The 26727-nt window shown below is 39.9% G+C and overlaps 1 protein-coding gene across 2 annotated transcripts in view; it reads right to left on the bottom strand.

Annotated features, from left to right (window-relative positions):
- Positions 1-26727, bottom strand: part of CDYL2 (chromodomain Y like 2) — a 79868-nt gene that overhangs the window by 32236 nt on the left and 20905 nt on the right. For both annotated transcript variants that reach the window (XM_073307989.1, XM_073307990.1), the window contains exon 2: positions 198-792. In XM_073307989.1, the coding sequence (XP_073164090.1) occupies positions 198-792 (595 nt within the window). The remainder of the gene's footprint in view (positions 1-197; positions 793-26727) is intronic.

Below are 26727 nucleotides of genomic sequence, written 5' to 3'. Positions count from 1 at the left end.
TGACTCAGTGGGAAAAGGGAGGGAGGTGAAGAAGTGGATTGATGGAAAATTGTACAAATTGCAAAGAGTCTGGACCTTTTTCATGTGCTTATTACTCATGCAGTATGACAATAACTTTTCCATGAATGGGGCTCTTTGTTATCAATTGCCACAATTAAAACCCAACAGAAAAGACTGTTGCTGTTTAAATCACATACCGATTCCATTCACAACAGGCACATCATTATTAACCTCCAACATGCTGGGCAAATCATGTTCTCCTTCGTGGCCATTTAAATCCATGTTTTGCTGTTGTGAGCCATTCCCAAAATGTCTAGAATCTTTCTCATGGCCGGAATCTCCATTCTGCAGGCCATTGTGAGGCTTTTTCAATGGCATGATCTGTAAACCACTGGGGGTAGTTCGGTAAGTCACGGTTTTAGCGGCTCTGTCGCCAGCAGGTGCTGGCTTTGCTGTGTACCCTCTTTTCTGTTTTTGAAGAGATGGGTTAATTCGCTTTCTTTTATGTGTTGACCCTTTGGCCTTCCCAGATTCAGAAGGTCTGTGTGATATTTTCTCAACAGATGACCCTCGGCTTTCTCGTAAAAATTTTGGTGCACTGGTCTGTTTCCCATGTTTTGCTCGCTTTTCTCTAGTGACATGTAGTCCGTTGAACTCATCAATAAATTCCTCGCAATGCAATAGGTGATGCTCAGGTTCCCAGGTGTCCTCATTGCTTCCATAGCCTTTCCATCTGATAAGATATTCCCATTTGCCCTTTTTGTTCTTCCTTTTGTCAACAATCCTCTCAACCTAATAGAAAAAGAGGAGATACCATTAGCTGTTAGAAAGAAAAACAATTCAGTCATGAAAAACATTTAGGGCCTGATCCTCAGTTACACCAAGGTGTCTTTACACTACCAGAGGCTGTGTACCGGGACCTTCGTGTAAATGAGAATCAGGTCCCTAATGTGAATATAAACTGATATTGCATTCTGGCACTGAAAGCTGTGTACTGTCTAAGCAGGCTAACCAGAAATTTTGCCAAACAGATCAAGCATGTTCTTGTTTTTTAGAAACCTTTCCGATCCCCTTCCCACACTTGTAGACCCATCAGATCCTCAGCAGACCCTGGCTGACTGTTGATGTGGCCTACCTGGCTTCTGTATATACTGCTTGATATTCCATTTATGTATCACAGCTAAATGTCCTCATTTATCAAAGAATGCTCACAAGCAGATCTGGCTGTATATATGGAGGGACTTAGCTGGCCCATTTGGTATGTTCATAGCAATCCCATTTGCAGGCACTCACCTGTTTTTCCTGTAAAGGAATCTTAACTGTAATCATGTACAACTGTGTTTTCTGAGTATGGCTAACTCTAGGAATATATGCGGCTTAGGATCAGTAAAAAATGTGTGTTACCATTGAAACTGCATTTCTAAAATGAGACCATATTGTCATCCTTTTCAGCTGCCTCCCATTGAAAAAAGCTAAAGTGTCTTTTGCTGCACTCTTTATACATTGAACACTCTATTCTGTGTGTATGTATGCTCTGATAGTGACGGTTCTCTTATTACCTGAACTGTATGAACCCCTGCTACTTCATTTCTGAAACTGTCTCGCAAAGAAATTGTACTAAATTGTGTGGTCATCCTGTACATTGAGGGCCACATTTGCAACATTGTGTGTGTACTGTTATATTTGCCAGCTCTCCCCAATTCAGAATTCTCTATGGATGCAGTGTTTGCACTGAAGTTTGTGTACACACATAGTGTATGTGAACTTAGCACATTTATTTTTGAAAATATGGCCTCTGATGACTGACACTAAACTGAAACTGATTTGCATCTGACACCAAACTTAATTCAGTTCTCCAGATGTATAAAGCGAAGTTAACAGCACTGGTACAGACAAAGAAAAAATTAGATGGGTTAATGCAACAACTTCTATTGGTCCCCAGAGGTGAAAAGTCAACATGTTTACATGCACTGTGCCACTTCCCTCAGCTTATTTTCACTTCCCCCTGCCAAAAGTAAATACCTGTTTAACAGTTATCTCCCATTCCTTTCTGGACATATCTACTATTAGTTCCTTAACTACCCTTTAGACCACAAAATTGTCCAACTGAATTCATTTTGCACATGCATATATTGATCTGTTTGCACAATTAAATTTTTTTGCATGCATAAAATTGGTGCCCTCAAATTCTGAAGGCATGATTTAAAAAAGAATGCTGGAAAAACTGCTGACCAGAATACTTGTCAGTAATAAATTCCAAGAAACCCGTTTCCATTCTTGGGCAGTGACTGTGTCTTCATTTATATTTGTGCCACCCTGAGCACACTTGTGGCCGTCAGTGAATAATAAAATAATATAAGCAGCCGGCTACTTCTACCTGCGTCCTTCAGTGATGCTTCAGTTTAATATTTTAGGCATCACAATTACTTATATCAGGGATCAGTAACCTTTGGCACGTGGCACGCCAGTGTAAGACCCCTGGCGGGCTGGGCCAGTTTGTTTACCTGGTGCATCCGCAGGTTCGGCCAATCGCAGCACCCACTGGCTGCGGTTTGCTGTTTCAGGCCAACAGCGAACCGCAGACAGTGGGCGCTCCAATCGGCCGAACCTGCGGACATGCCAGGTAAACAAACCGTCCCGGCCCGCCAGGGGGCTTACCCTGGTGGGCTGCATGCCAAAGGTTGCTAATCCCTGACTTATATGATAGGGTGTATGAAATCATTGAAGGAACTGAGCATCAAAAGGAGACGGTGATTAGAAAGGGGAAAGCTGGTATTTACACATTTTAATGGGCAACTATGGGAAAGAGAATACAGATTAAGTGTAGAACTATCCAAAGAATTTGAGTCTGTATGTTTATCTTTGAATTTTCAGAGTTTTAAATCAATCCATTTAGTGCAGCATCAATAGAATCCTGAAGGAAAGAGATCCATTTGGAAAATATAAAATAATGCATTAGAGTTAAAAAGATTACAACTACAGTGCAAAACCCATTATCAGTGACTGTGGTCTGTTTCTCAAAAGGTATAAAACAAAAGTGTCCAATGCTTTTCCAGATTAGATATAAAACCAATCCCACATATTTTTATCCATTCCCAGCTCAAAATTATGTTGAGATGTAGTAAAGGTCAAGAGTACATATTAGTAATTTATGTTCAAATACATTACATGGTTATTGTAGGTTTCCCCAAACTAAGCATTATAAACCCACGCAATCCAGATTCAAGGTTAAACTGGGGGGATGGTGGGGGTGGAGAGAAATCTAAATATCTTAAGTTATGGAAATGTACAGTTAGGATACACAAACGACCTTAACTCTGCATTATCAAGCAATAAGCATATGGTTAGGATTAAGCAATTTTACTGTTTGAGGTCCAGGTTAGCTTAAATTGATTTTTAAAAGACACATTAGATTCTTTTCTTTTTTTCCTCCACATGATATCACAGCACTAGCAAAAACACAATCTCCTATGTCAGCTGTCAGTATCCCTACTGCACTGGCTTCAGGCCAGAGAATGGTAGAGGTAATTGATTTCTATAGACTGGGGCAGTACATCCATAGTCATCCTGTTGGACCTTGCAACAGCATCTATTAGTACTGATCCCCAAACACTACAGTCCCACCTCCAATAGGCAGTAGGATTGTAGGAAGCACCTCATGAGAGGGCTGTGATGGGAAATTGTTCCTCCATCTCCACTGCACTCACCTGTGGAATCCATCATGGCTCATTCCAATCTTCTATCTTATTTAATATCTACAGAAAGCCACTGGGGAAATAGGTGAATCAACATCTCCTTCACACTGAATATAACAGCACCCTCTTCCAGCTTTCTCATCCTGAAATAAGTACAATGATGAAGAGCAGCTGGCTAAAGCTGGATCTAGGCAAGGTGGAGGTGACTTGTAGGGAGAGAAAAAGCACTTAGAAGAACTAGCCTCTTCCATAAAGTCCAATCTTAAGAACATCTGTCCTCAGATTGTTAAATTGCTTTGAAGCATTGTGATCCTGTTGAATTTAATGTTATCAGATGTCCACATGACACTAATTGCAAAAAACCCTACCATTTCTGTCTGTGGCTTGGTAGAAAATTTAATATCAAATTATGGAATGCATTCCTGACCATAGTCATCCACACATTCATGACCTTGATTATTGCAGCACACTGTATCAAGAAAAGAAGTCATGTGTCCTGGACAAGCACCAATTGGTACAAAATTGAGAAGACCATTTGCTAAGTAACAAAGTTGCTGTGGATACATCACATCACACTGGTAATCTTCCCACTGTGTACAAAGTCCAATTCTAGATCTGTCTTGAAACACAAAAATATTTATCATGCTGACTCTACTGACCTGGGAGATCACCTCTCCCTTTGCTACCATGACCTCTGCAGCAGCTATGTTCCACCAGAACAATAACCATGAGGAAGGGTTATTGATTACAAAAGACAGATCGTTAACAGGAGCTGAATGTAACTGTAACTGTGGGCCTCACTCTCATAGGAGACATAGATGACAAAGGACCTCACAATTTTCACAATTACATACAAAATATCTTTTCAACCTAGCTTTCCCATAATAAACTCTCACACATAATTTCTACTAACCACTCAAGAATAATCCTACCTCTGAGAAGGAAAGAGGTCATTTTGTTTCTTCTTTTTAACGTTTGGGAAGTATTCAGATACTTCACCAATAGAGCACTGTAAATGTCTACATAGACAAGAAGGGAGAATCAGAAGACTCTATTCCTAAGGAATAGCACACTAGCAATGGAAAATATGAGAAGTGGTCCACACAACACACAATTGCTTCTAGTACAACATAGGAGCCGAGAGACAGACAGACAAGAGTACCACGAATCTACACGTGCAACAAGAAAGCGAAAAAAGGCACCAAATGATGGTCAATACATATGACTAGGTACCTACCTACCCCTCACTGCTGTCCCTTTGTGCACTGTTGAATATAGTTATAGCACCAAGCAAAATTACTGGGCCTTTCAACATGGCCCCCTTTTCCCTGTAGCTTTATGTCCTTCATTTATGCTGCTCTGTCGTCTAAATGTATTCAGCAGAAGCACATCAGTGCTTCAATTTGGATATGAATTTCATATTTGTTCCCCATCACATGGTACAATTTCCACCATTTTACTTCAACGTGCAGTGAACACCAACAGCATGATTGGCCATATATTTTTTTCCAGAATGATTGGTTTTAATTTCTACTATGTCAGCTGAAAAATGCTATGTAATAATCTTCTTGCATTTACTATAAGCTCTCAGAAATTCATAGGAATTTTTCTTTAAGAAATAATTCTGACAACTAGTGATTAATGGAAATGATATTTTAGTTTTTCTCCCGGAATACACAATTTCTGTTTAAGTAGATTGTACAGAAAGATCTCTGTTACTTCCACTTCTTAATTTTCCATATTTACCATCAGTTCACTCCTCAATGCACAATGTATAACATCTGCAAAAAGCAGTCTTGGTAGTCTTGTATTTGGCCGCTTGAATTTATTATACGGTATTTGGTTTGGGAAACTATATATTTAATCTAATAAAAATGACATGACCTAATTACGTTGCTGTCCTGTCTTTTATAAGCACAAGTACATTGTAGAAGAATCATAGTTAAGATTGTTAGAATTTTACATGTGTCATTACCTCCTTTGACTATACGATAGGCATACAAGCTAATTCTGGGTGAATCAAAATGTTACTAAATACGTTTTAAGAGAGGAAATGCAATGAAACCATGACATCTGTGGAAATGCATTTTTAACACTACTTTTCAACTTTCAAGTGTGGATGATTCGTAATCTTAGCAGTATTCTCACCTATATAGGTTAGGAGGAATGACATAAATGAAATACCATCCTTTTTGATTAAACACATATATGGGGACACAGTATTAGTATTAGATCACGAAACAATGGTACAGATCTGTAGTACTTTGTAAACTAAAATGTGAATGCAGAATTTGTGCATGCAATTAGTGATTGCATGAGCAAATAACCAGTTAAATGTAATTAGTGAAATTGCACAAGTCATGTCTATGCATATTCTTGAATTAGCCCTTGAACTTCTATATCAGTGGTTTCTAAAATTTGTATAGCATGGACTGCTAAACAGAGATGATACATACTGCGTACAAAGCATGCACATTTTGCTCATTCATAAAAAATACAACATACAAATCATTTGTGTGTAGAAGTAGTAGATCAAATCTCAAAGAAATTGTAGGTTCAACCCTTAAAAATTAATTTTATCTGTTCAATGACTTCAACAGGCATTGGTATATAATTAAAGCAATGTGCATGCTGTTACAATTCAGATAATCAGGTTTACACAGCATATATAAAACTCTTCACATTTTCAGCAAGACCATACATAATTCAGCCTGCCTAATCATGGAAACGAATCACCTTTCCAACAGGATATGGTTGGAAGATTACATACTGAAATCCTGATTTCCAGAATGGGCAGAAGAAATCACCTCTTCTTTGACCACATATATTTTTATGTGGACAGATGCTGTAAATAGTAATCTGTGACACCAAAACAGCCTCTGTCAATGTGCAATGTGGAGGAACACACTGACTTCCTGGCATGGACTGGAAGAACTGCCTTTCATTACTGTGAGTTATAGTACTTGCACTACTTTTGTGTGTCTCCTTCATTTTGAGTTTTTGTCCCACGTTGGGCCCCAGTATGGTATGAGAGATAGAAAGGGCTTGTGAAGAAGGTGGCAAAGTAAGGAAACAGACAAAGACCATCCAATCCAACGTTCTTGCCTTTTAAAAATTCATTATTGTACTAACTTCCTGCTTTTTCCACTCCATCACTTACCGTCCTCTCTCCTTCAGAAATAACCTTAGGTGCCTCACGAATTTCGCTTCCATCACCTTCCTCTGTAACTCATTCACATATTTCTGACCTTTGGATTTAATTTACAGAAAGCTGATTGTCCAAACACCAGGGCAATATGTGGTAAAAATACAAGACCAGTTTTTCAGCAGTGCACAGCCCTCACATTGAAAGCAATGGGAACATCTGGGTGCTGGGCCTCTTTTCAAAATTCAACACAAAGCTTAAAAACTAGAAGAGATCCACTGGCCCAACTGCAAAAAACCCTCCTTACTGAACCTGCATAGTGAAGGAAAGCGGAAAAGCTAAATAGCTACAAATATATAAAAGGAAAATATACTTGTTCTAAGTCACCCACAGACAGAACTTCAACAGACATCTTCAGGGAAGCAGTGCAACAGACAAAGCTCTGGTGCTAACAAGGCTCTACTTCTTGCCCTTACTAGCTTCTGTTTTTAGACTTACCAATTTCTAATCCTCTGGAATCTCTCCTGAAGTGAGTGAACTGTTAAAAAGGTCCATTAAATGTTCACTAGTTTGCCTGCTGTGATGTCTTAGACTACAAAGAATACTCAGAATATAAAAGTGAAACAATGAAATTTCAAAATAGTATTTGGAAATACTTGAAATGTTTCTATATGTGTATTGCTATGAATTGGGTGGATGCAAATGCCCAGGAGGAGAGTGGAGGGCGGGTACAGGAGGGGTCCATTATTTTAATAATGGCATCAGGACTAGAGGTTGACATATCGGGGCCAGGAGGAGTTTTCATAAGCAAAGATTTTTCAGAGGCAGTCTACACTTTTATGGTGCTCTGATTCTGACAAGGAGTGTATACATTAGAGGGATGTACTGTACAGTACACACACGCACCCCCATATTATCAGGGCTTCATGTTTTGCCTACTTTAGGAACACTCTGTTCTCTTTCCTTCATGAGCATAGCGTCCAACTCTGTTAAAGAAAATGAAGCATAAACCTGACACTGTGTGAAACTAGGTAATACAGTTTTCTCCCTTTCTTTGTATCAGAAATATTCTGGTTTTCTGAGGCTGAAACCTGGGAGTACAGCTGGCCAGCTCCTCTTTATACCAGTTTACACCAAAGGAGGCTACAGCCCACAGCCTGTTGTGTTTGAAAAAACCAAACAGACCACAACTATGGCTCTTCCATCCATGCTCACATCTCTGGCTCCCTCCTGGCATCTTTTCTTAGAACTTCTGCCACTATCTGAAATTCAATCTCTTTAAAATTGAACTTCTCATCTTGCCTTCCAATTTTTTCTCTCCTCTGCCTATTTTCACTACTTCTTTTTGACAACTGCCATTATGTTTCCTGCCTTCATTCCCACAGTCTCAGTGTAATCTTCTCTCTCTCTCTCTCTTTTTCTCCTTTTCCGACCATTTCCAGTCTCTTATTTACAAGGTCCAATGCTTCTTTCTCTTTAATATCTTTTCCTTGCTGTCTCTGCTACCAAAACCTATTTTCATTGTCTTCTCTCACCTTGATTACTGCAACTTTCTCCTGCTTTAATCTAATTGCCTTTCCCTTCTCCCTACTCCAATTTGTCAAAATAATGCCGGTGTTCAAACCATATTCCTCTCCCACCCTAACCTTCAGGGGATTTTCTAAACCACTTGACTGCATTAGTACATACAAAATACATTAGCATCCTTCAGGAAAGTCCACAGTGCTATGGTACCTTTCCCATTGGGAAGGTCCATTTAATTTCCAATGCAGATAAAATGCCACATCCCCCCTTCCTAGCTTTTGTGGATTTTAATTTTGTCATCAACTTGTAGCTTTTGAGGGTGTCTTGCTAGCTGGACTCTCATCTAAAAGCCTACATCAAGGGTTCCAATGTACATTCAAATGAAAGGCAGATTCTTAATGCAATGTGTGGATTTTGAAATTCCATCTGCCATTGTAGTGTAAGTACTAACATTTAAATTATTAAAAGGAACACTGCCCAGCCTGCAGATAGGCAAAAAAGAGACCTCCCAAGCTTTTACTTGTGGGTGTACATACTGTAACACCACCTATGGTCAAAGTGCTGTGTTTGCTGACTATTCATATGAGCAATCAGGGTAATGAAATATACAAGAATCCTACTCTGGAAGAAGGGAATTTTTGTGTAATTCAATATTGTGACTACCCTCAAGAACAGAGCCAGAAAAGGGGAGCAGAGGGATGACAGGACATGCACATGTTTGTGTTATACACACATGCACGCGCACACACACAGCGCCCTGGGTGTTTTCTTGATAGGTTGCTTAGAAGAACAATTGGAAACTCTTACATTTAATTATTTTTGGAAAATAATTTTGGAAAACTGATAAGATTTTCAGAATTAAGAGCCATGTCGTTAGGAAAATTTGGTTTTGGATAGGTTTAATTTACATAGACAATATTCTTTGTACATAAAAAGATTAAAACACAGACCATACCCTTGCACCATTACATCAAAAGAACTAGAATGCATAACAGTTAATGTGGCTTCTTTAGGTTAATCAAAGAGTAGATAGAATCTTAGAATTTTAAATGTAGTTCTGTGACATAATCTAGTCTGTTCAAAAATAATATTGAATGCAGTAAGTTCCCATCAAAATAATCACATTCCCTTCTCTCATAACAAAAACGGGAAAATGGCTGTCTAAATAGTTCAAAACTCTCTCACTTACATCAAAGCGTAACATGTGGAAAGATAATGAAGATGGGTTTCCCACTTATTTTAAAGAATAATGATGCAATTACTTTGCCTTATCACCATTTTCTAAGGCAGGGGTAAACTGTTCCCTTGTACAGGAAGTAAGCCACTGAATGTTCTTCAGTATTTTTTGTTTTGTTTTTTTCCCAAAAAGCACAAAATAAGAAGCTAAGCTTCCCAATGTCTCAGTTTCTGTTGGGCTAAAAATTAGAATTTGGCTATGATTGCACACTCCACAATCCTGCTAGTATAACTTATTTCAAAATGAAGCTGCTAGAATTCCACCCAAGACATTTGAGTTTGGTGACGAATACTTATTTTTAGTTCACTACTAAGCTAAAGCTGGTAGTTTTTACTGTGCAACTAAATTTGTTTTGTAATGGTGTAGTGCAAACTTTAAATATAGAAACAATAGATGTGTTTTCAGTGTACATGCTAACAAAGGGGGAAAAAAGTACAGGTTCCTATTTACTGCTATAAGTGAGATTTAAAAATAAAGCCTGTACATTGTGTTAATGCAAAAGATTTGAGAAGTGGATAACCTTTGTTTTATTGCTATGTTTGTAGAGCTATGTTTGTATGGTTTATTTTTGTGACTAATATTGATGAATACAAGCGGAATGAGGAATACAAATTTTCAACAGGGAATTAGACTTTATATTTTGTAAAGCACTACAATGCTTGCCTACCATAGGAGATGCAAATTTGGCTTTCAGCTTTTGTGGGCCAGATCCCTAAGTGGTGTAAATTGGCATAGCTCCCCTTGAGTTCAGCATAGCTATGGAGTGTTGGACCAGTTGATAATCTGGCCTGAGTTTACTCATATGTATTGAGGGAGTGAAACATGAGACAGGATGCAGGTGCATGAGGATGCAAAGTTAATTACAACTTTGATAAGCATTAAGAAGTAAGAGCCTGATTCTGAACACACTTACTCTGGCTTTCCAATGCCATAACTCCATTAGTATCAATGGAGTTACTGCTAATTTACACAGGTGCGAGACTGGAATTATTTTTATTTCTCTTGGTTTTAAAATTAGGGAACTTGAGAGTGGTGGTGGTTGGTTTTTTTTGTTTGTTTTTTGCTTTTTAACTTCACAGCTGAAGGTCTTGTGCAAAACACTCACTGGTTGCCTGCTGAGATACCATGATAGTAAAAACATACACTGTTATTACTGGAGTATTTCACTGAAAATGTACAAATCTATCTTTAATTGAGAACATTTGTTTAATTAAAAAAGTTGACAAAGTCTGCAAAGAATTAAATATCTATAGATTCTACCACTTTACTGCCCAGTTCTACCCACTGCTCTATCCTCTTCACTGCACTCCCACTGACCAGAAAAGCATGTAGGGACAGACATTGGCATAGACATGTACATTGTACATAGACATGTACATTGGCATAGACCTATTGAAATCAGTGAAGCTATACTGAAGCCAACCGGGGCTCTGACCCATTGTATTTTGTTTGAGAATCTTAGTTTTATCTGTTAAAGCCAATTTACCTGAAAAGATAATCTCTATCAACCGAAGATTCTGAAATTTAAAGAGGTAATTTCAAACTCAGTATTACATAAAAATACCACTGTACTTGACTGATTATACTAACTGCTTTTATAGGATTTGGCTATATTTTCTTTCTGCTAAGGGCCGGATCCTGCTTCTTTGGAAATCAATGATAAAATTCCCACTGCCTCCACAGAAGCAGGATTTGGCCCAGCTTCAGGAGTACTACTCATGGCAATGATGATAATTTGAGTAAGAAAAGGTTAGTAGGATGCAGGCAGGATGTAAAGACCTTCTGAGGGCTGGTATTTCTGTGACAGTAGCACAGCTCTAACTATGGAATATGCTGGAAAGATGTTAACATTAGTCATGTTTTTAAACAGGTACAGGAACATATTAGAAGCAGTTATATTTTTAACTCGAGTGCCATTAAAGACACTTTTCACGAGCATTAAACTAAATGCTAGGGGGTTATTTTACAATGTCCAAAAGTACAGGAAGCAATTACTAGTTTACGTAAATGCTGCACCTGAAACCATTAGAGTTAATTAGCTCTGTCTGTTATCTTTCATGTGCTTCTATTTTCCCATTGCAAGTTATTTAGGTCTCCTGTTCTTGTAAATTTCTTCCAGTCTTTTCCTTCTCCCTATGGACCTGATTAATACCTACTGAATCCGGTAGAAATACTACCAGTCACTTCAGTTGGGCTCTATTGCCTCTACCACAAAGATCAGCCAGAAGTGGTGATTCAGTGAAGAAAGATAATAATGAAGGTGCACTTTTAATGCTATATTAATAACTGTTTGAACTTCTGTGCTGTAGTGCCCCTCTTTCAGCATCAGTAATAAAATAAGCCTCCTCACTCCTGTGTGGCAGGTAAATATTTGTATAACTGTCTTGCACAACAGAGTCGTAAACACAAGTAAAAAGAGAGTAGGGCTCAACTTTTGAGAAGTGTCTGCTCATAGTGGGTGAGCCCATGGATCTAATATTCAGAGGTACCGAGCACCCACAACTCCAAAGAAGTCAATAGGAACTTTATCTATTCAGAGAGGCTCTTCTCTTCCAGCTTCTTGCAGTGGGACATTGAGTAGGTATTCTTCAGGGGCAGTTTCTTGGCTGTGGAGAACTTATGCTCTAGTTATAAGACGAGATATAACAGGTTGATACAAAAGATAGGTGAGGGGAAGTGCAAGATAACAAGATGATACTGATCAGCATAAGAATAACTACCAAGAAGGAAGAATGATAGCGTACTATCCTCTCAGAAACAGCATTCAGGTGAGCAGGGTCACTGGGCAAGATCTAGACCTCAGTTATCACACTGGCTTCTGTGGAGTCACTCAAGATTTGCACTGGTGTAGTTAAGATCAGAATCTATCCCAATGTAAAATCAATATATTATGGGTGCCTGGAAGGAACAAACTACTACCTTACTCATAGTGCTAAAGACAGTTATGAAAGCTATCAGCAGCTATCAGGCTGATGTGTTTCCAAGAATCCACAGAATAGCTGATTAGAAGGCTACATTATGAGACTGGCAGTCTGTGAAGGCCATGAAGCAATGGGGCAGAAGCATATATAACTGATTTGATGTAAGTACATGTTCTGGGGTCATCAGAGGCAATGTGTGTGTGAACGACCGTTTCCTCACAATGTAAATGAAAGACCACTTGCTATGGAGAAGCCTTAACACTATCGTGCTTGTACAAGTTGTGTATGTGTGAAATGAGCTATATTCTGACTCTACACCATGCTGCATGGCAAACTGCAGCGCTTATGTCACCATGCAGAAAGTAACACTTTGTAAATTCAGAAAAGCTCTCTGTATTAATCAGTCTGAACTCTCTGCTGTTTTTTAAGACCAAAACAAGGCAGTGAGGTCAGTTCTTCCCATCACCCCCCATTAACCATAGCTAGAGTGTTGAATAAAGAAGTTACTATGTAGTCACAGAACTCTGATGGCAGTAGAAAGTGAAGTAAAACACCACAGGAAGGATAGAGTGAGATTGGTATGCAGCAGAGTCAGACAATCACATGTTCCCTTCTGCTTTCCTCAGGGACAGCTAAACAGATCCTGTTGTGAGGCCACTCTGGCAATATCCAGAATCTTCAGCTTTCCTTGACCACAGTCAATCTGGTTTCAGCCTCGGTATTGTACACAAGTCAAGCACCATTAGCTTCTGCTTGCTGGTTCTTTCAGACCTGCCAGCCTCCTTCATTATTCTTGATCATGGGGTTTCAGTGACATGTCTGCAGAACCTCCCAGGTATAGACGGCGCTGCTGTGGAATGGATCCATTCTTTCTTTCTGAGAAGTCTGAAAGGGTGGTATTAAGAGTTGCTCATCTGTCCTGTGGGCTCTCCCATGCAGAGTACTACAGGGTTCTGTGCTGTTGTCCATCCTGTTTAACATGCACATGAGGCTACTAGGCAGGTTAATGAGGAGGCCTGAGCTACAATGTCTTTATGCTAATATCTGTGTCTCCTGACCCTTTTGGTGAACAGAGACTTCTTCAGTGTCAGGGTGAAACTGGAGCTCAGATGAAGCTCTGGCTCCATCCGGGCATGACTGGGGTATGATTGTGCTGCTGGGGAAAGCAACCAGAAGAAATGGTGATTTATATCAGTCCCCTTAACTGAGGGAGTTTTTCTGCCATTTGTTAGCCGGATGAGGACACAGGACTTTCTGATGTGGGACTTTTTTACAGTTATCCCTGCCTTCATCACTTTGGATTAGGCTATTGCAGTTTGTTCTCCATGGCACTATTACCATTCACAAACTTAAGTTGGTAAAGGTTGCAGCTACTTCCTTATTAAGTGAGGGTTCATGCAGAGAACACTTATATCAGTGCTCTGAGATCTACATTGCCTTCCAGTTAGTTTCTGGGTGGAATTTCAGATTTTGGTTTTGACTTATAAAGTTTTGAGTCACACTTTACATTAAGGTTCCATTTATAAATGATTTGTTATTAAAAGGTGTTTTAATAAATGACTAATTATTAGAGACTGTCAGAGCCTAGCAATTAATTAGGTTGCTTATAAACATGGCTTATAACCATCTATCCTACTTTCTACTGATGAACTTATAATCCTCTATAACATATATTACTCATGTTCGTAACATTTTTATAATATCATCATTTACTAACGCTGTATAAACTATTTATCAATGGAACTTTAATATAAAGTTTGGCCAAGTTTTCTATGGTATTTGTAATTAGTTAATGTGATTGAGCTAACAGATGCCAGGCTTAGGAAGCTGCTGGCAGGGGATCTCCCATGAGCAACTCTGGAACTTCCTTCCTTCCTTGATTTGTTGACTTTCAGGTCACACTGCAAGAATCATCTATTCTCTCAGACATTTTAGGGCAAGATAGGACTGGGCTGGTTTGTTGCAGGGTCTTATATAGGGTGCATTCTCAATCACTAAATGGGCAATTTGTGATATCAAATGGGCTACACTGTGAAGTAGTTATTGGTGCTAAAGTCTCCTCATTAAAGGAAACAGAAGGAGTAGTCTATTTTTAGTGTTTGCTTGGATGTTTAGCCTAGAAGCAGTTTTGTCCAGTAGATAGACCACTGGACTGGAGCTTAGAAGACTGAGGTTTTAGTCCCAGCTCTGCCACTGACCTACTGGGTGACCTTGGACAAGTCAGTTCACCTATCTGTGCCTCAGTTTCCTCATCTGTAAAATGACACTTGCCTTCTTTTTAAGTTATTTGAGATCTAGAGATGAAAATTACTATGATAGTTAGGTGGTATTACCAGAGGTTGGGAAGGTACTGTTAAATAAATGTCTATCTAAATCCATTTGCAAGTTGAAAATTATGATGAAGAGAATGTGTGAAGCTATTTCTTTGGAAGCCTAGGAAACAGCATAAAATGGAAGAAAAGAAAGATCATTAATTTATGTTGTCTCTCAGTATTTAGCATTTATGCCAGCTGATACCTGCATTTAGCATTTATGTGAGTAGCTTATGCAATGCAGTGCCCTGAAAAGACCAGGAGGATCCAAGGATGCTAGGAGGGAACAGCAGGTTCATATGATGAATGCAAGTTTTTCTTTGCTGAGAGCAAAAATGTACCATCCAGGATTAGATGATGATGCAATTATGTGCAGAATTTATGATCCTATATCAGCTTGTCCTCTCCTCCAAAGAGTACCTGGGTTACAAAGGCACATATAGGAAAAATAATGCAGAAATAAGTGATAATGTACAAGGTGAAGGGATATCCTATGCTATTACTGCAACAGAGCTACTACAATAAGCAAGGTAAATACTGGGGAAAGCATTACCCATATTATTGTTGTCAGGTGCAGACTAATATGAAGAACTTAAACCTCAATCAAGTTGGAATCTTTATAGGAATATTAGCTAGCCTTCCAGATAAGAATAAGGCAAAATATATTTTACATGGATTTACTAAGGATTTTAGGAGTATGTGCACATGTCTAAGAGTGTTATTTCTGTGCTGCTTGAAGAGGAATTAAGAATCCACTTTACATTTGTAGATCATGAGAAAATGATCTTAGTGAGGTTGACCATTTGAACAACTGTCTTTTAATAGAGAACTTCACGACAAAGCTTAGCGTTCCCAAATTATTGATCTTTGACACTTAATTTTTATTGCTTGTAAAGCACTATACAAAACTATAGTACTCTATGAAGAATAATAATAGATATTAATAATAGTAGAGCTGTAACTAGGGTCAATGAGCACTTCATGATGTAATATATTGTGTGCCACAGGGATCCAACATGTATATTTGGCTGAACGGTCAGGACACACGGATGACAAAATCCAGTAGTGAACTGGCTTTTGGATTGTAGTAGTACTGGTGAGCACAAAAGATGTCAGATTCTCTACTGCTCTGACAAAGACCTTCCCCCTGGGCTGCTGAATGTCATGTGCAATGTTCAAAATATACAATATGCAGTGCAAGGGCAAATACAATGTCATAAATATAAAGGGAAGGGTATACCCCTTTAAAATCCCTCCTGGCCAGAGGAAAAATCCTCTCACCTGTAAAGGGTTAAGAAGCTAAAGGTAACCTCACTGGCACCTGACCAAAATGACCAATGAGGAGACAAGATACTTTCAAAAGCTGGGAGGAGGGAGAGAAACAAAGGGTCTGTGTCTGTCGGTAAGCTGCTTTTGCCAGGGATAGACCAGGAATGGAGTCTTAGAACTTTAGTAAGTAATCTAGCTAGGTATGTGTTAGATTATGATTTCTTTAAATGGCTGAGAAAAGAATTGTGCTGAATAGAATGACTATTTCTGTCTGTGTGTCTTTTTTGTAACTTAAGGTTTTGCCTAGAGGGATTCTCTATGTTTTGAATCTAATTACCCTGTAAGGTATCTACCATCTTGATTTTACAGAGGTGATTTCTTTATTTCTATTTACTTCTACTTCTATTAAAAGTCTTCTTGTAAGAAAACGGAATGCTTTTTCATTGTTCTCAGATCCAAGGGTTTGGGTCTGTGGTCACCTATGCAAATTGGTGAGGATTTTTACCAAACCTTTCCTAGGAAGTGGGGTGCAAGGGTTGGGAGGATTTTGGGGGGAAAGACGTGTCCAAACTACGTTTCCCAGTAAACCCAGTTAGAGTTTGGTGGTGGCAGTGGATATTCCAAGGACAAAGGATAAAATTAATTTGTACCTTGGGGAAGTTTTAACCTAAGCTGGTAAAAGTAAGCTTAGGAGGTTTTCATGCAGGTCCCCACATCTGTACCCTAGAGTTCAGAGTGGGGGAGGAACCTTGACAACAAGGCATACAGTTCATCCTCATCATAGAATCACAGAATATCAGGGAAGGGACTTCAGGAGGTCATCTAGTCCAACCCCCTGCTCAAAGCAGGACCAATCCCCAAATAAATCATCCCAGCAAGGGCTTTGTCAAGCCAGGCCTTAAAAACTTCTAAGTAAGGAGATTCCACCACCTCCTTAGGTAACCCATTCCAGTGCTTCACCACCCTCCTAGTGAAAAAGTTTTTCCTAATATCCAACCTAAACCTCCCCCACTGCAACTTGAGACCATTACTCTTTGTTCTGTCATCTGCTACCACTGAGAACAGTCTAGATCCATCCTCTTTGGAACTCCAAGCTCTGACAAGCTCTTCTCCTGACTTGACATTCAATACAGAATGGATGGCAAGCTCTTCAACCCCATTCACCTCTGATCCCAGACAAAGACTATTACTAAATCAATCATTGAACTGCAATATGCAGACGACTGTGCCCTGTGTGCCCACTCGGAAGAAAATCTTCAAAAAATAGTCAGCATGTTCTCTGAGGCCTACAACCAACTCGGCCTCACACTCAACATCAAGAAAACTAAAGAAGCCCACCAACATACTCCAGATCATCAGGATCTTGCTCTCGTAATTCAGATCAATAAAGAGACACTGGAGAATACTGAGCACTTCCTTTACCTCAGCAGTCATTTGCTACAGAAAGCTGACATTGATGAAGAAATTCAACACCACCTTCATTGCGCCAGTGACGCTTTTGGACATTTGAGAAAACATGTCTTTGAAGATTGTGACATCAAGAATTAGACCAAGCTTCTTGTGTACCAAGCCATTGTTATCCCTGCTCTCTTGTATGGTGGTGAAACCTGGGTCACGTACAATAGACACCTGAAGGTTTTTGAACAATACATTCAATGGTGCGTCTGCAAGATCTTCCGAATCAAGTGGAATGACTGATATACCAACATCAGTGTTCTGTCCCAAGCCAAAACCTCCAGGACTGAAGCTATTATCATCCACCACCAACTCTGTTGGGCTGGTCATGTCCTTCAAATGCCAGAAAATCGACTCCTGAAGCAGGTCATGTTCTCACAACTGAGCCATGGCACATGGACAAGGAGTGGGTAAAAAAAGCACTTCAAAGACGCCCTCAAAGCCAACATGAAAAAGTGCAATATTGACATAAACTAATGGGAAAACCAAGCTCTCGACTGACCAAAATGAAAAAGAACCATGTGGCAAGGATCCCAGTATTTTGGGAAACAACTGGAAATGGAGAAATGGGAAAGGACTCAGTCTGACTCAACAATCCAGATCTGCCCCTTCCATTGGGAAATGTCTGCCCCAATTGTGACAAGATCTGTGGATCCCAGACCGGTCTCGTTAGCCACCTGCGGATCCAGCAGCAATAACTGGCTACCATTTTATGAAAGACAACCATCCTCGAATTCTGAGGGATCGCTGACATCCAGTGATGGTCTCATCAATGTCATAAAGAGAGCACCACTTTCTTACTCTTACTCGATATTCCCCTATATATCCAACAATTACGTTAGCTATCTCAGCCGCAGCATCTTATCCCTCCATCAATCTTTGTGTCATCAGTCTATGTGTCAAAGTTTACAAGCAATTATTTTATACGTATTATTGAAGAAACCTTTCAACAACATTTTTCAGGAGATGATTCTTCAAAGACCTTGCATAAACAAACAAAAATCCTTTTGCTCCCCTCCTTGATAAAGGTATTGACTTTTTAACAGATATTCTGAAAGATATTGTTATGAGGCCAAGAACAGATCCCTACAGGATGCCTCTAAAACCCCCACATTTGATGAAAATTCCCCTGTAATGATGATCCAGGTCGTTTAAAGTAAGTTAAATAGATGGTCTCCATATTTCTGTAAATGCTTTAGAATCTCAGAAGTAATATGATGGTGTAGTCTAAAATATTGTATCTTCTGTAATGAAACTGTATCAGCCAACTTCCAAAACACTACATCCCAGGTTTGAGGGGTCAATGCACATTTAAAAAAAAAATCAGATACTTTTTATACCATTTTAGGAGAAAGAGAGCCATTTCCAATAAATGTACTGGCTGCACCATTTTCTTTAAAAAGTTAGCTCAGTTCAAGTTACTTATTTTGTCTCTGTCTTCTATTATTTTTTAAAATATTAAATTCTTTTTAGAAAGTGATGAATTCCAATTACAGACAAAAGAAAATTCTGAGTATAAGGAAGCAGGGTGGATTGATTTAAATTGAAGCAATCACCGCTTCTAGTCATGATTTAAATCAACAATCAGGAAACCTTGATTTAAATAATTGATTTTAATCTTGTTTTGCATTTGTACTTTTTAGTTATTTTTCTAAAGGTTGATTCTCATTGCTGGTAGCCATTAAAACATGTTGATTTGCAACTAAATATAACCTTTACATTAAATTTAGTACTTCTGTTTACTAACCAGGAGGATACACTATATCTGTATACATTTATTTAAGCAATTATATAGCTTAATTTACATTTATTCAGAGTCTAAATTTTTACTTTTTTTATTATGTAAAAAATGGTGAACAATGTATTTCTTATCTACTAAATAATTAATTTTTTACTTTTGAATTGTGTCAAACTCTATTTGGATGGAAATTCAATAAATAATGCATAAACAGTATTTTAAAATGTGTGTTTATTTGTTAAATAACACTATCTTCAATAGGCTGGATACATAAGAAAAAAGTTTATCAGGAAGTATATCAAAACATGTTTTGCATTTAAAACGAACTGATTTGTTAAATAAAGGAAGTATTAGCTGTAGTTAGTGCATGCAACATTGTTTCTGGTCACTATGTCCTTCAACATTTTGGAAAAGGTCAGCAAGTTTTCCTGCTTTTTTCAACTACTACTGGTTTCTTAACTTTGAATGAACTAGTTGTTGAACTTCACTAATTGAATAAACTGAAACGAAGAAAATATTCTCTCTGCACCCGCAGAAGAGGCTATTGCTGTTGAAAGCTGGTTTAGCCCTTCAGCAAACTCTGGCTCCAGGAGCTTAGTCAGTGACTTCCCCTAGTGTGGTGGTTTGACTTTCTTTAAAACTTGGCAGCAAATGTACCACTTAATATTATTTAATGTAATTTAAATAATTTTAATAGATTATAGTGAGTTTAGGCCTTAATATAGGTTGTCATAAACATATTTAAAATTAAATCTGAAATTATTTTTTTTAAAAACTCACACACTTGTATTTAAAATTAAAAAATAATTTAAAAACATTTTAAATTAAAAAATAGATTTTTTTTTAAATCACTGATTTTCATCCACCCTGCAAGGAAGATGTTTAATACTGTGAAAACACAGTTGGCTGGAAGCTATCTCAATTGCATCTGGAATCATGTGTTCAGTCCTATTGGCTAAAGGAATAGTTTCCACATGTCCCATATCAACCAGAGGTTCGAGGCCCCCTGAGGGGCTGCGAGCAGGTTTCAGGGGGTCTGTCAAGCATGGCTGGCATTAGACTTGCTGGGGCCCAGGGTGGAAAGCTGAGGCCTCACCGTGCAGGATTGCAGCCCGGGGCCCCGAGCTCCACCACCCGGGCTGAAGCCGAAGCCTGAGCAACTTAGCTTCATAGTGCACCCTGTGGTGTGGGGCTCTGGGCAATTGCCCTCCTTGCTCCCCCCAACGCTGGCACTGGCTTTTGTATGCAGAAAAACAGTTATTGTGGCACAGCTGGGCCATGAAGTGTTTATAGCATGTTGGGGGGGCCTCAGAAAGAAAAAAGTTGAGAACCCCTGCCATATTGGATCACTGCACATACCTATAGACTTGCCCACATTCTGCTTTATATCTGCATAAATCTTTAACCTTTCTTTCTAAAGTGGGATGACAACACACACCTTCCTCATTTGCATTTAAAAATCCAAGTGCTTATTGTTTCTTTGAATGTATTTAAAAACTTACTGCATTATGCATATCTGAGTCACTAAAAAAAATGTCATGTATCTGAGTAATAAATTCTGTAAGACTTTAATAATCTGCCTTTTTAAAAATCAACAGTTTTCTATGTGTTGAATTTTTGTAAAACACATGTGGTGTATATAGGAATCTGTTCAGAACATAGGTGGTTGTAAAGAATATTTTGACATGCACTAATTTTGAAAGGATACACATAATGTGATAATCAATATGTAGGGAAGGAGATCAAATGTATTTTGTATTCTAGATGTCTGTTTTATTCAAATTTTCAAAGTGTGGTGCAGAACTCACTGGAAGAGCTTGAGCTGAGTTGGTCTTTACACCTTTACAGCACTATCAAGATCGGTATCCCTCCAATATACCTTAAAATAGGAGAGGCGTGGTTAAGGCTGACCCCTGAAAAGTTTTCACAAGGCAGAAATCATTTCCTGCACTGAGTTTTACGCTGAATGAAGGAAGATTTTCTTCTGGAATTAGAAAGGCTTATCGCAGTCACTTTTAAAAGATGGCTTGGTGAGACTATAGCACTTGGATACACGTAAAGACACCTTTGGAAATATTGTTGTTTAACACCTAGAGCAGATTGTGAATGAAGAAACAAAAATTTAGTAATTTTTTACACTGAAATTCACCACTAGTGAGTTTCCACTGAAACGAGCCAGGTCTCTGCATTTCAGAGATCAGTGAACACCACAGGGCAAAATAACTCAAGTAGCCTTGCCTTGTTGGTACATGAGTTCACTGGTCCTGGCCAGCCTTATATGTCTGATAAAATACCTTAGTTCAGTACTTAAAACAATCCCTCAGAGGTGTAGTTGTCAAACTGAGTGCCAAGAAGGGACTTGAAATGGCTATCTGAAAAACTGTTTTCTAATACTTTCTAGGAATTTTGTAGTTTATGGAAGCTGCAAATAATGTAGCCAGCTTTATTGATACCATTTTAATGTCCTTAAAAGCATGTCCTAGATTATTACACATTAATTGTTTGAATGAATACTTAAGAGACTTCATGTCTTCAAGCCAAGTCTAAAATTAAGGCTTGATGGGAATGTTCACGGTGGTAATCTACAAAGAAAAATGTGCATATATCTGTACTTACTAAAACAGTTTGTAAACATCACAGAGGGTATATAATTTTCATCAGTTAGCTATACTTACAACATGGGTCGATACCATACCTTTCCAATTTCTAGCCATTTTCTCTGAGTCACTATTGTGAGAAAATATGTCTGTTTGTAGTAAGTATTTTTGTCTAATTGGTTAAAACATCAGTATTTTTTGTCAAATACACTCTAAAAGCAAAGAGCATGTCCTGCCATTGATCTGCAAACAAAACTCCTGTGAAGTCCAACTGAAGCTCCAAAGACAGGATGATACAGGTTGCAGAATAAGATGAAAGAATACAACTTTGGTACTTTCACTAAAGTAAAAGAGATCCGTGACCAACAAATGTTGTTCCAACAGAGCTGGACCAGCACTTGTTGGCATTCTGGAGGTCATCTGAACACTTATCTAACAGAACGTAGGTTACCTGCCTATGTAAGCAGTGTCAGGATGAGCTCCACCGTGACATCTGGTGGTGAGGTGTGGCAAGTTGTGGAAAAGAACTTCAGGGGCTGATCTCATTTGCATAGGCACACCCACCCCGCCTAGAATGAGGCTATAGCTGCCCAAATGGTCACTTTGGCTGTTGTGGGATCCCCAGTGTCTCTGTTATTGGGGCAGGAAGAATAAATTGTTATTACCCTGATTATGGGAACTGTGCTTGGAACTGTACTTGGCCTTTTGTTATGATGGAGGGACTCACCATCAACTAAGTAGCACTCGCTAGGCAAGAGTCATGGGTTTTAAAACTCTGTGAAGGGAAAGAGGCTGGGGACAAGTATTAATACTTGGTGGCATGGGCCCCTGGGTGAGGGCCTTACATGCTAACTGCACTTCCTCCTCTCTCCACTGTGGAATATCAGAGCTAATTTTGATTCCATTAGGAGTCTAGTTACAGGCTGCTGAGCTCACTTTGGGCTAATGGTGTACCAGCACTGAGGCTCCCCTACTACAAGCTGAATTCACCTAAGAGCTGAACTGACTAAGAGCTGAAATCACTGAGTGTTGTGTTAAGTAGTGTGGGAGCCTGAAGATATATTGTGGAGCAGTTTGTGGGACGGCTGGAGTGCCTTGTGGACAGGCTGGTGGAGCAGTTCGTAGGACGGCGGGAGCTGCTTGTGGGCCGTGGAGCTGAGCGAAGGAGTTTGTGGGGCGGCTGGCGGAGCGGAGCGAAGCGAAGGCATATGGAGCTGTGGGGCGGTCAGCTTCAGATCATGCAAGGTGCCTCTTACCCCCGTCCCATCTCCACCCAGGTTGGGAGGTAAAGCTCCGCAGATAAACTTTCAAACTCTGGGGCTGCCCTGACCAGGGACAGACTTTTGAGTCATTGGACTTTTGGGACTTTGGGTGATTTGGGGTTGCTGGACTCAAGAACCAAAGGGAAAGGGGCATGCCCCAATTTGCTTGGGGTGGGTTTTTTTCCTCATGGGTTGTGTTATGAATCCTGTTGGTGGTGTTTCCCCAACATAATGCCACATTGTTTCTCTCTGTTATTAAAAGGCTTTTTGCTACACTCAGACTATGTGCTTGAGAGAGGGGAAGTATTGCCTCTTGGAGGCGCCCAGCGGGGGTGGTATATATTTGTCCCAGGTCACTGGGTGGGGGCTCGAGCTGGTTTGCATTGTGTTATTGGAATGGATCCCCTAGATATTGAACCTGGCCCTTGTTGCTGCCAACTCTGACGGGCGGAAGGCTATAAAAGCTTCCCTGCTTAACTGTAAAAGGTTTCCCTGGGTCTACAGCCATGAAGACACGTCCTCATTGCCAATGCCTCAATCTTCATACAGTAGCCTACTATTATCCCCATCTCATGGACAAAGTATGTGACTCTTCCCCAGCTAATTGCAAAATATGGCAACTGTACTCATAGGGATGATGTTGCAGGTGGGTGCGGAGTACCAGCATTTTCAGTGTGACCCACAATGAGGTACAAGTTCTCTTCTGACATTCAATCAGCCAGGGAAGAATTTTAGTAAAGTTGGGCCCGTGGAAGTGTTCTGAGCTGACAAATCTATTTTAGAACTCACTTAAGGCAAAGACACTGGGGTGAAGATTTCTCTCCCCCAACTCCCGGCAAAAGGGAGGAGGAAGGGATTTTGATAACTTGGAAGGAGTCCCCCCTCATGTCAGCTCTGGTGATCAGGAACAGGAAACCCTAAATTGCCTGTCCCTATTGGTCAGAAAGATGGCTGGGATCCACCTATCTCCCAACCTTGTGCTGCACTGGAGGGTTATTACTTCCTTGGCTTGTGAACACTAAAGTGAAGGGAAAAGCAGCGGCCCAGATCAGGCACAAGGAACTGTGTAGTGGAAGGGAAAAGGGAGCGCATTAACATGAACACTTTTCCTCTTCTTCACTCCCCCAAAGTAATTCTCCAATTCCCTGCTATCGAGCTGGTTTTTTTTTTTTCACGTGTTCTATGGCAAGTAGCCATCCTTTTCCTTGAATAGATCAGGCTGCCATTCAGCTGGTATCCGCATGGCCTTTTGGGGCTTACACAGGTTAGGAAGTTTTCTCTTGGTTGGGCCCTGAGGTAGTACTGTCTTGTTTTTGATGTCTGTTTGAAAACCCCTCTAAAGGGGCTTCGTAAAGAGGAAAAAAGGAAAGATCAGACTATAGCATTAGCAGTTTATGTTTTAAAATATGTAAATGACATATTCCCCGAAGAAACACTAGAATCTTTTATATCAGATCTTTCCCTAATCATCTGTGCTGAAGGCCGTGGATGATGCCTTAGTAGAAGTCAAAAAGCATTGACATTACACCATTATTAGCTTTTGATGCATCATTTAAAATATGCTAAGTTCATAACTATGCAGAACCAAATCCCTCTAGCACCTAGAAATGTAAGGTCAACCATGTTCAACTGAAGGGGTTTTTTTATGGAATTTTTATTATACTTAGCTATAAGGCTTTTTATTTGTTCCATTTACTATGCTTTCCAGCTTTTGGTATTAGTAGACATGAGCGTGTGATGAAGCAGGGAAACTGCCAGGGATTAAAGAGATCCTTTGGGCCCAGCTAGCCCTGCCCCACTATACCTGCAGCCAATGTCAGGCTGGAGGTGGGGAGAAAAGAAGAGAGAGAGGCTCAGTTTGGGGCTGACTGGTAAAGAGGCAGGAGCTAGCTGCCCCCCTACTTGAGGGGAAGGAGTGCTAGGCAGCCAAGGCAGCCAACAGGTAATAAGCACTGATTCCCCAGCCAAGGGAAACTGTGAAAGGGACGTAGGAGCCTCCAGCACCTGAGCTAACTGAGTGAGTGAACCCCACAGATATTGTGGAGCTCGCCATCACCAACTTGCGGCTGCCGTGCCTGAAGGAGCCTGGGACCATGGTAAGGTGTTGCCCAAGACCCAAGAGGGGACCCTATGGGAAGCAAGCCACCCAGTAAATTGGACTAGAGGGGTCATATCCCAAACTGAACAGACTGATAGGAGTTATCCTAAGGCAGTGGATTTTGACTCTCTGCTAGGAGGGAACTTCCCCCACCCCCATTCAGGGGTAGACATACACAGGTCCCTGGACTGGGACCCAGTGGAGAGGGAGGGCCTGGGTCCATCTATGCTTTAAAGACTGAGGCTCCTCAACCAAGCAGGGGACTGAGAGCCACATGCTCTAATCATTAGGCCGTCCGGCCCTCCAAGCTACCTGTTAGAGTATTATTATTACTATTCTAGTAAAGAAGAATCAGTTGGAGAGGAAATGAAAAGTAAGGCCTTACTATTAGTTCCTCTAACAGATGTGAGGCTTAGCAATCATATAAGTACCTAGTCTTGGGAAGGTAATACACCAAATATTACAAATCTGGTGGGATACATCCTTAATCAAATGCCATTGCATTTAGGGGTGCATGTGTTCAAATACACATTCAATACATCCCTAGAGTTCTGGCTTTAGGTCTTAAACAACCCTAGGTTTTAAACTTTCAGGTATGATATTCTGGTATACATGCAGATTAAGATCTCATCAGATCAACTGCTATCCTATTTCAGCCCATAAATAGCAGAGATGTTGCAAGATTTTGGAGTAGTCATCTGCTGAAGCAACAGGAGCAATAGCAAGTGGAAAAGCACACTTGGGGGAGAATGGGGTTGTATGTCGATAGATGCTGTCAGATAATGACTGAGATACACAAGAAATCAGTTTAATTTGGGAATCTAGAATTTCACCAGAAAATGTAATGCTGAGCCAAAAGTGGTAGCTGTTACTGAAGGAATTTTGGTTGTAGCCTGAGAATGAAAGCAGCTACCGAGAATTTTCTCCTTAGCCTATAGACTGTGATTTAGTCACAAATCCTGAAACGGATTGTGAAGAATTGGGGTGCGAACATTCTAACACTGAAGGACAGGAGAGGTAGTCCAAAAGCAGTTGGGTAGCACAAGCATTTTTATTGTTCATTATGCAATGTCCCTCTTCTCTGTGCACTACACAGGCTACCAGAACAGTTGTTCACAGCCCTGGAGAAAATTTGCACAGTTAAGTGTGCAAATAGCAAGCCCAATTCACAAGCAAAAGAAGCCTTTGTTTTCTAAACATGGCAGGTTGTCAGTGATATTTGATTAGAATAGATGCAGCAGAGAAAATAACAGTGGCACAGCTGTGGAAAAATTTAAAACACAGCCCACACTGGATTGTCAACAACTGGTAACTACACACGTACTGCGATATTTGATACCACGTCGTACAGCTCTCATTATTGTAGCATAGACAATCACTTCAAATACTTATCTTTGGTGTCAGAAAGCGAGTATGTTGTTGCAGGGTCAGAGAATATTGATGGGGAAAAGGATCCTGCTTGTGACAAAGCTGG

Source organism: Lepidochelys kempii, chromosome 12 (assembly GCF_965140265.1).
Source record: "Lepidochelys kempii isolate rLepKem1 chromosome 12, rLepKem1.hap2, whole genome shotgun sequence".
Lineage (NCBI taxonomy): Eukaryota > Metazoa > Chordata > Testudines > Cheloniidae > Lepidochelys > Lepidochelys kempii.
This window is presented reverse-complemented; position numbering and strand designations above follow the sequence as displayed.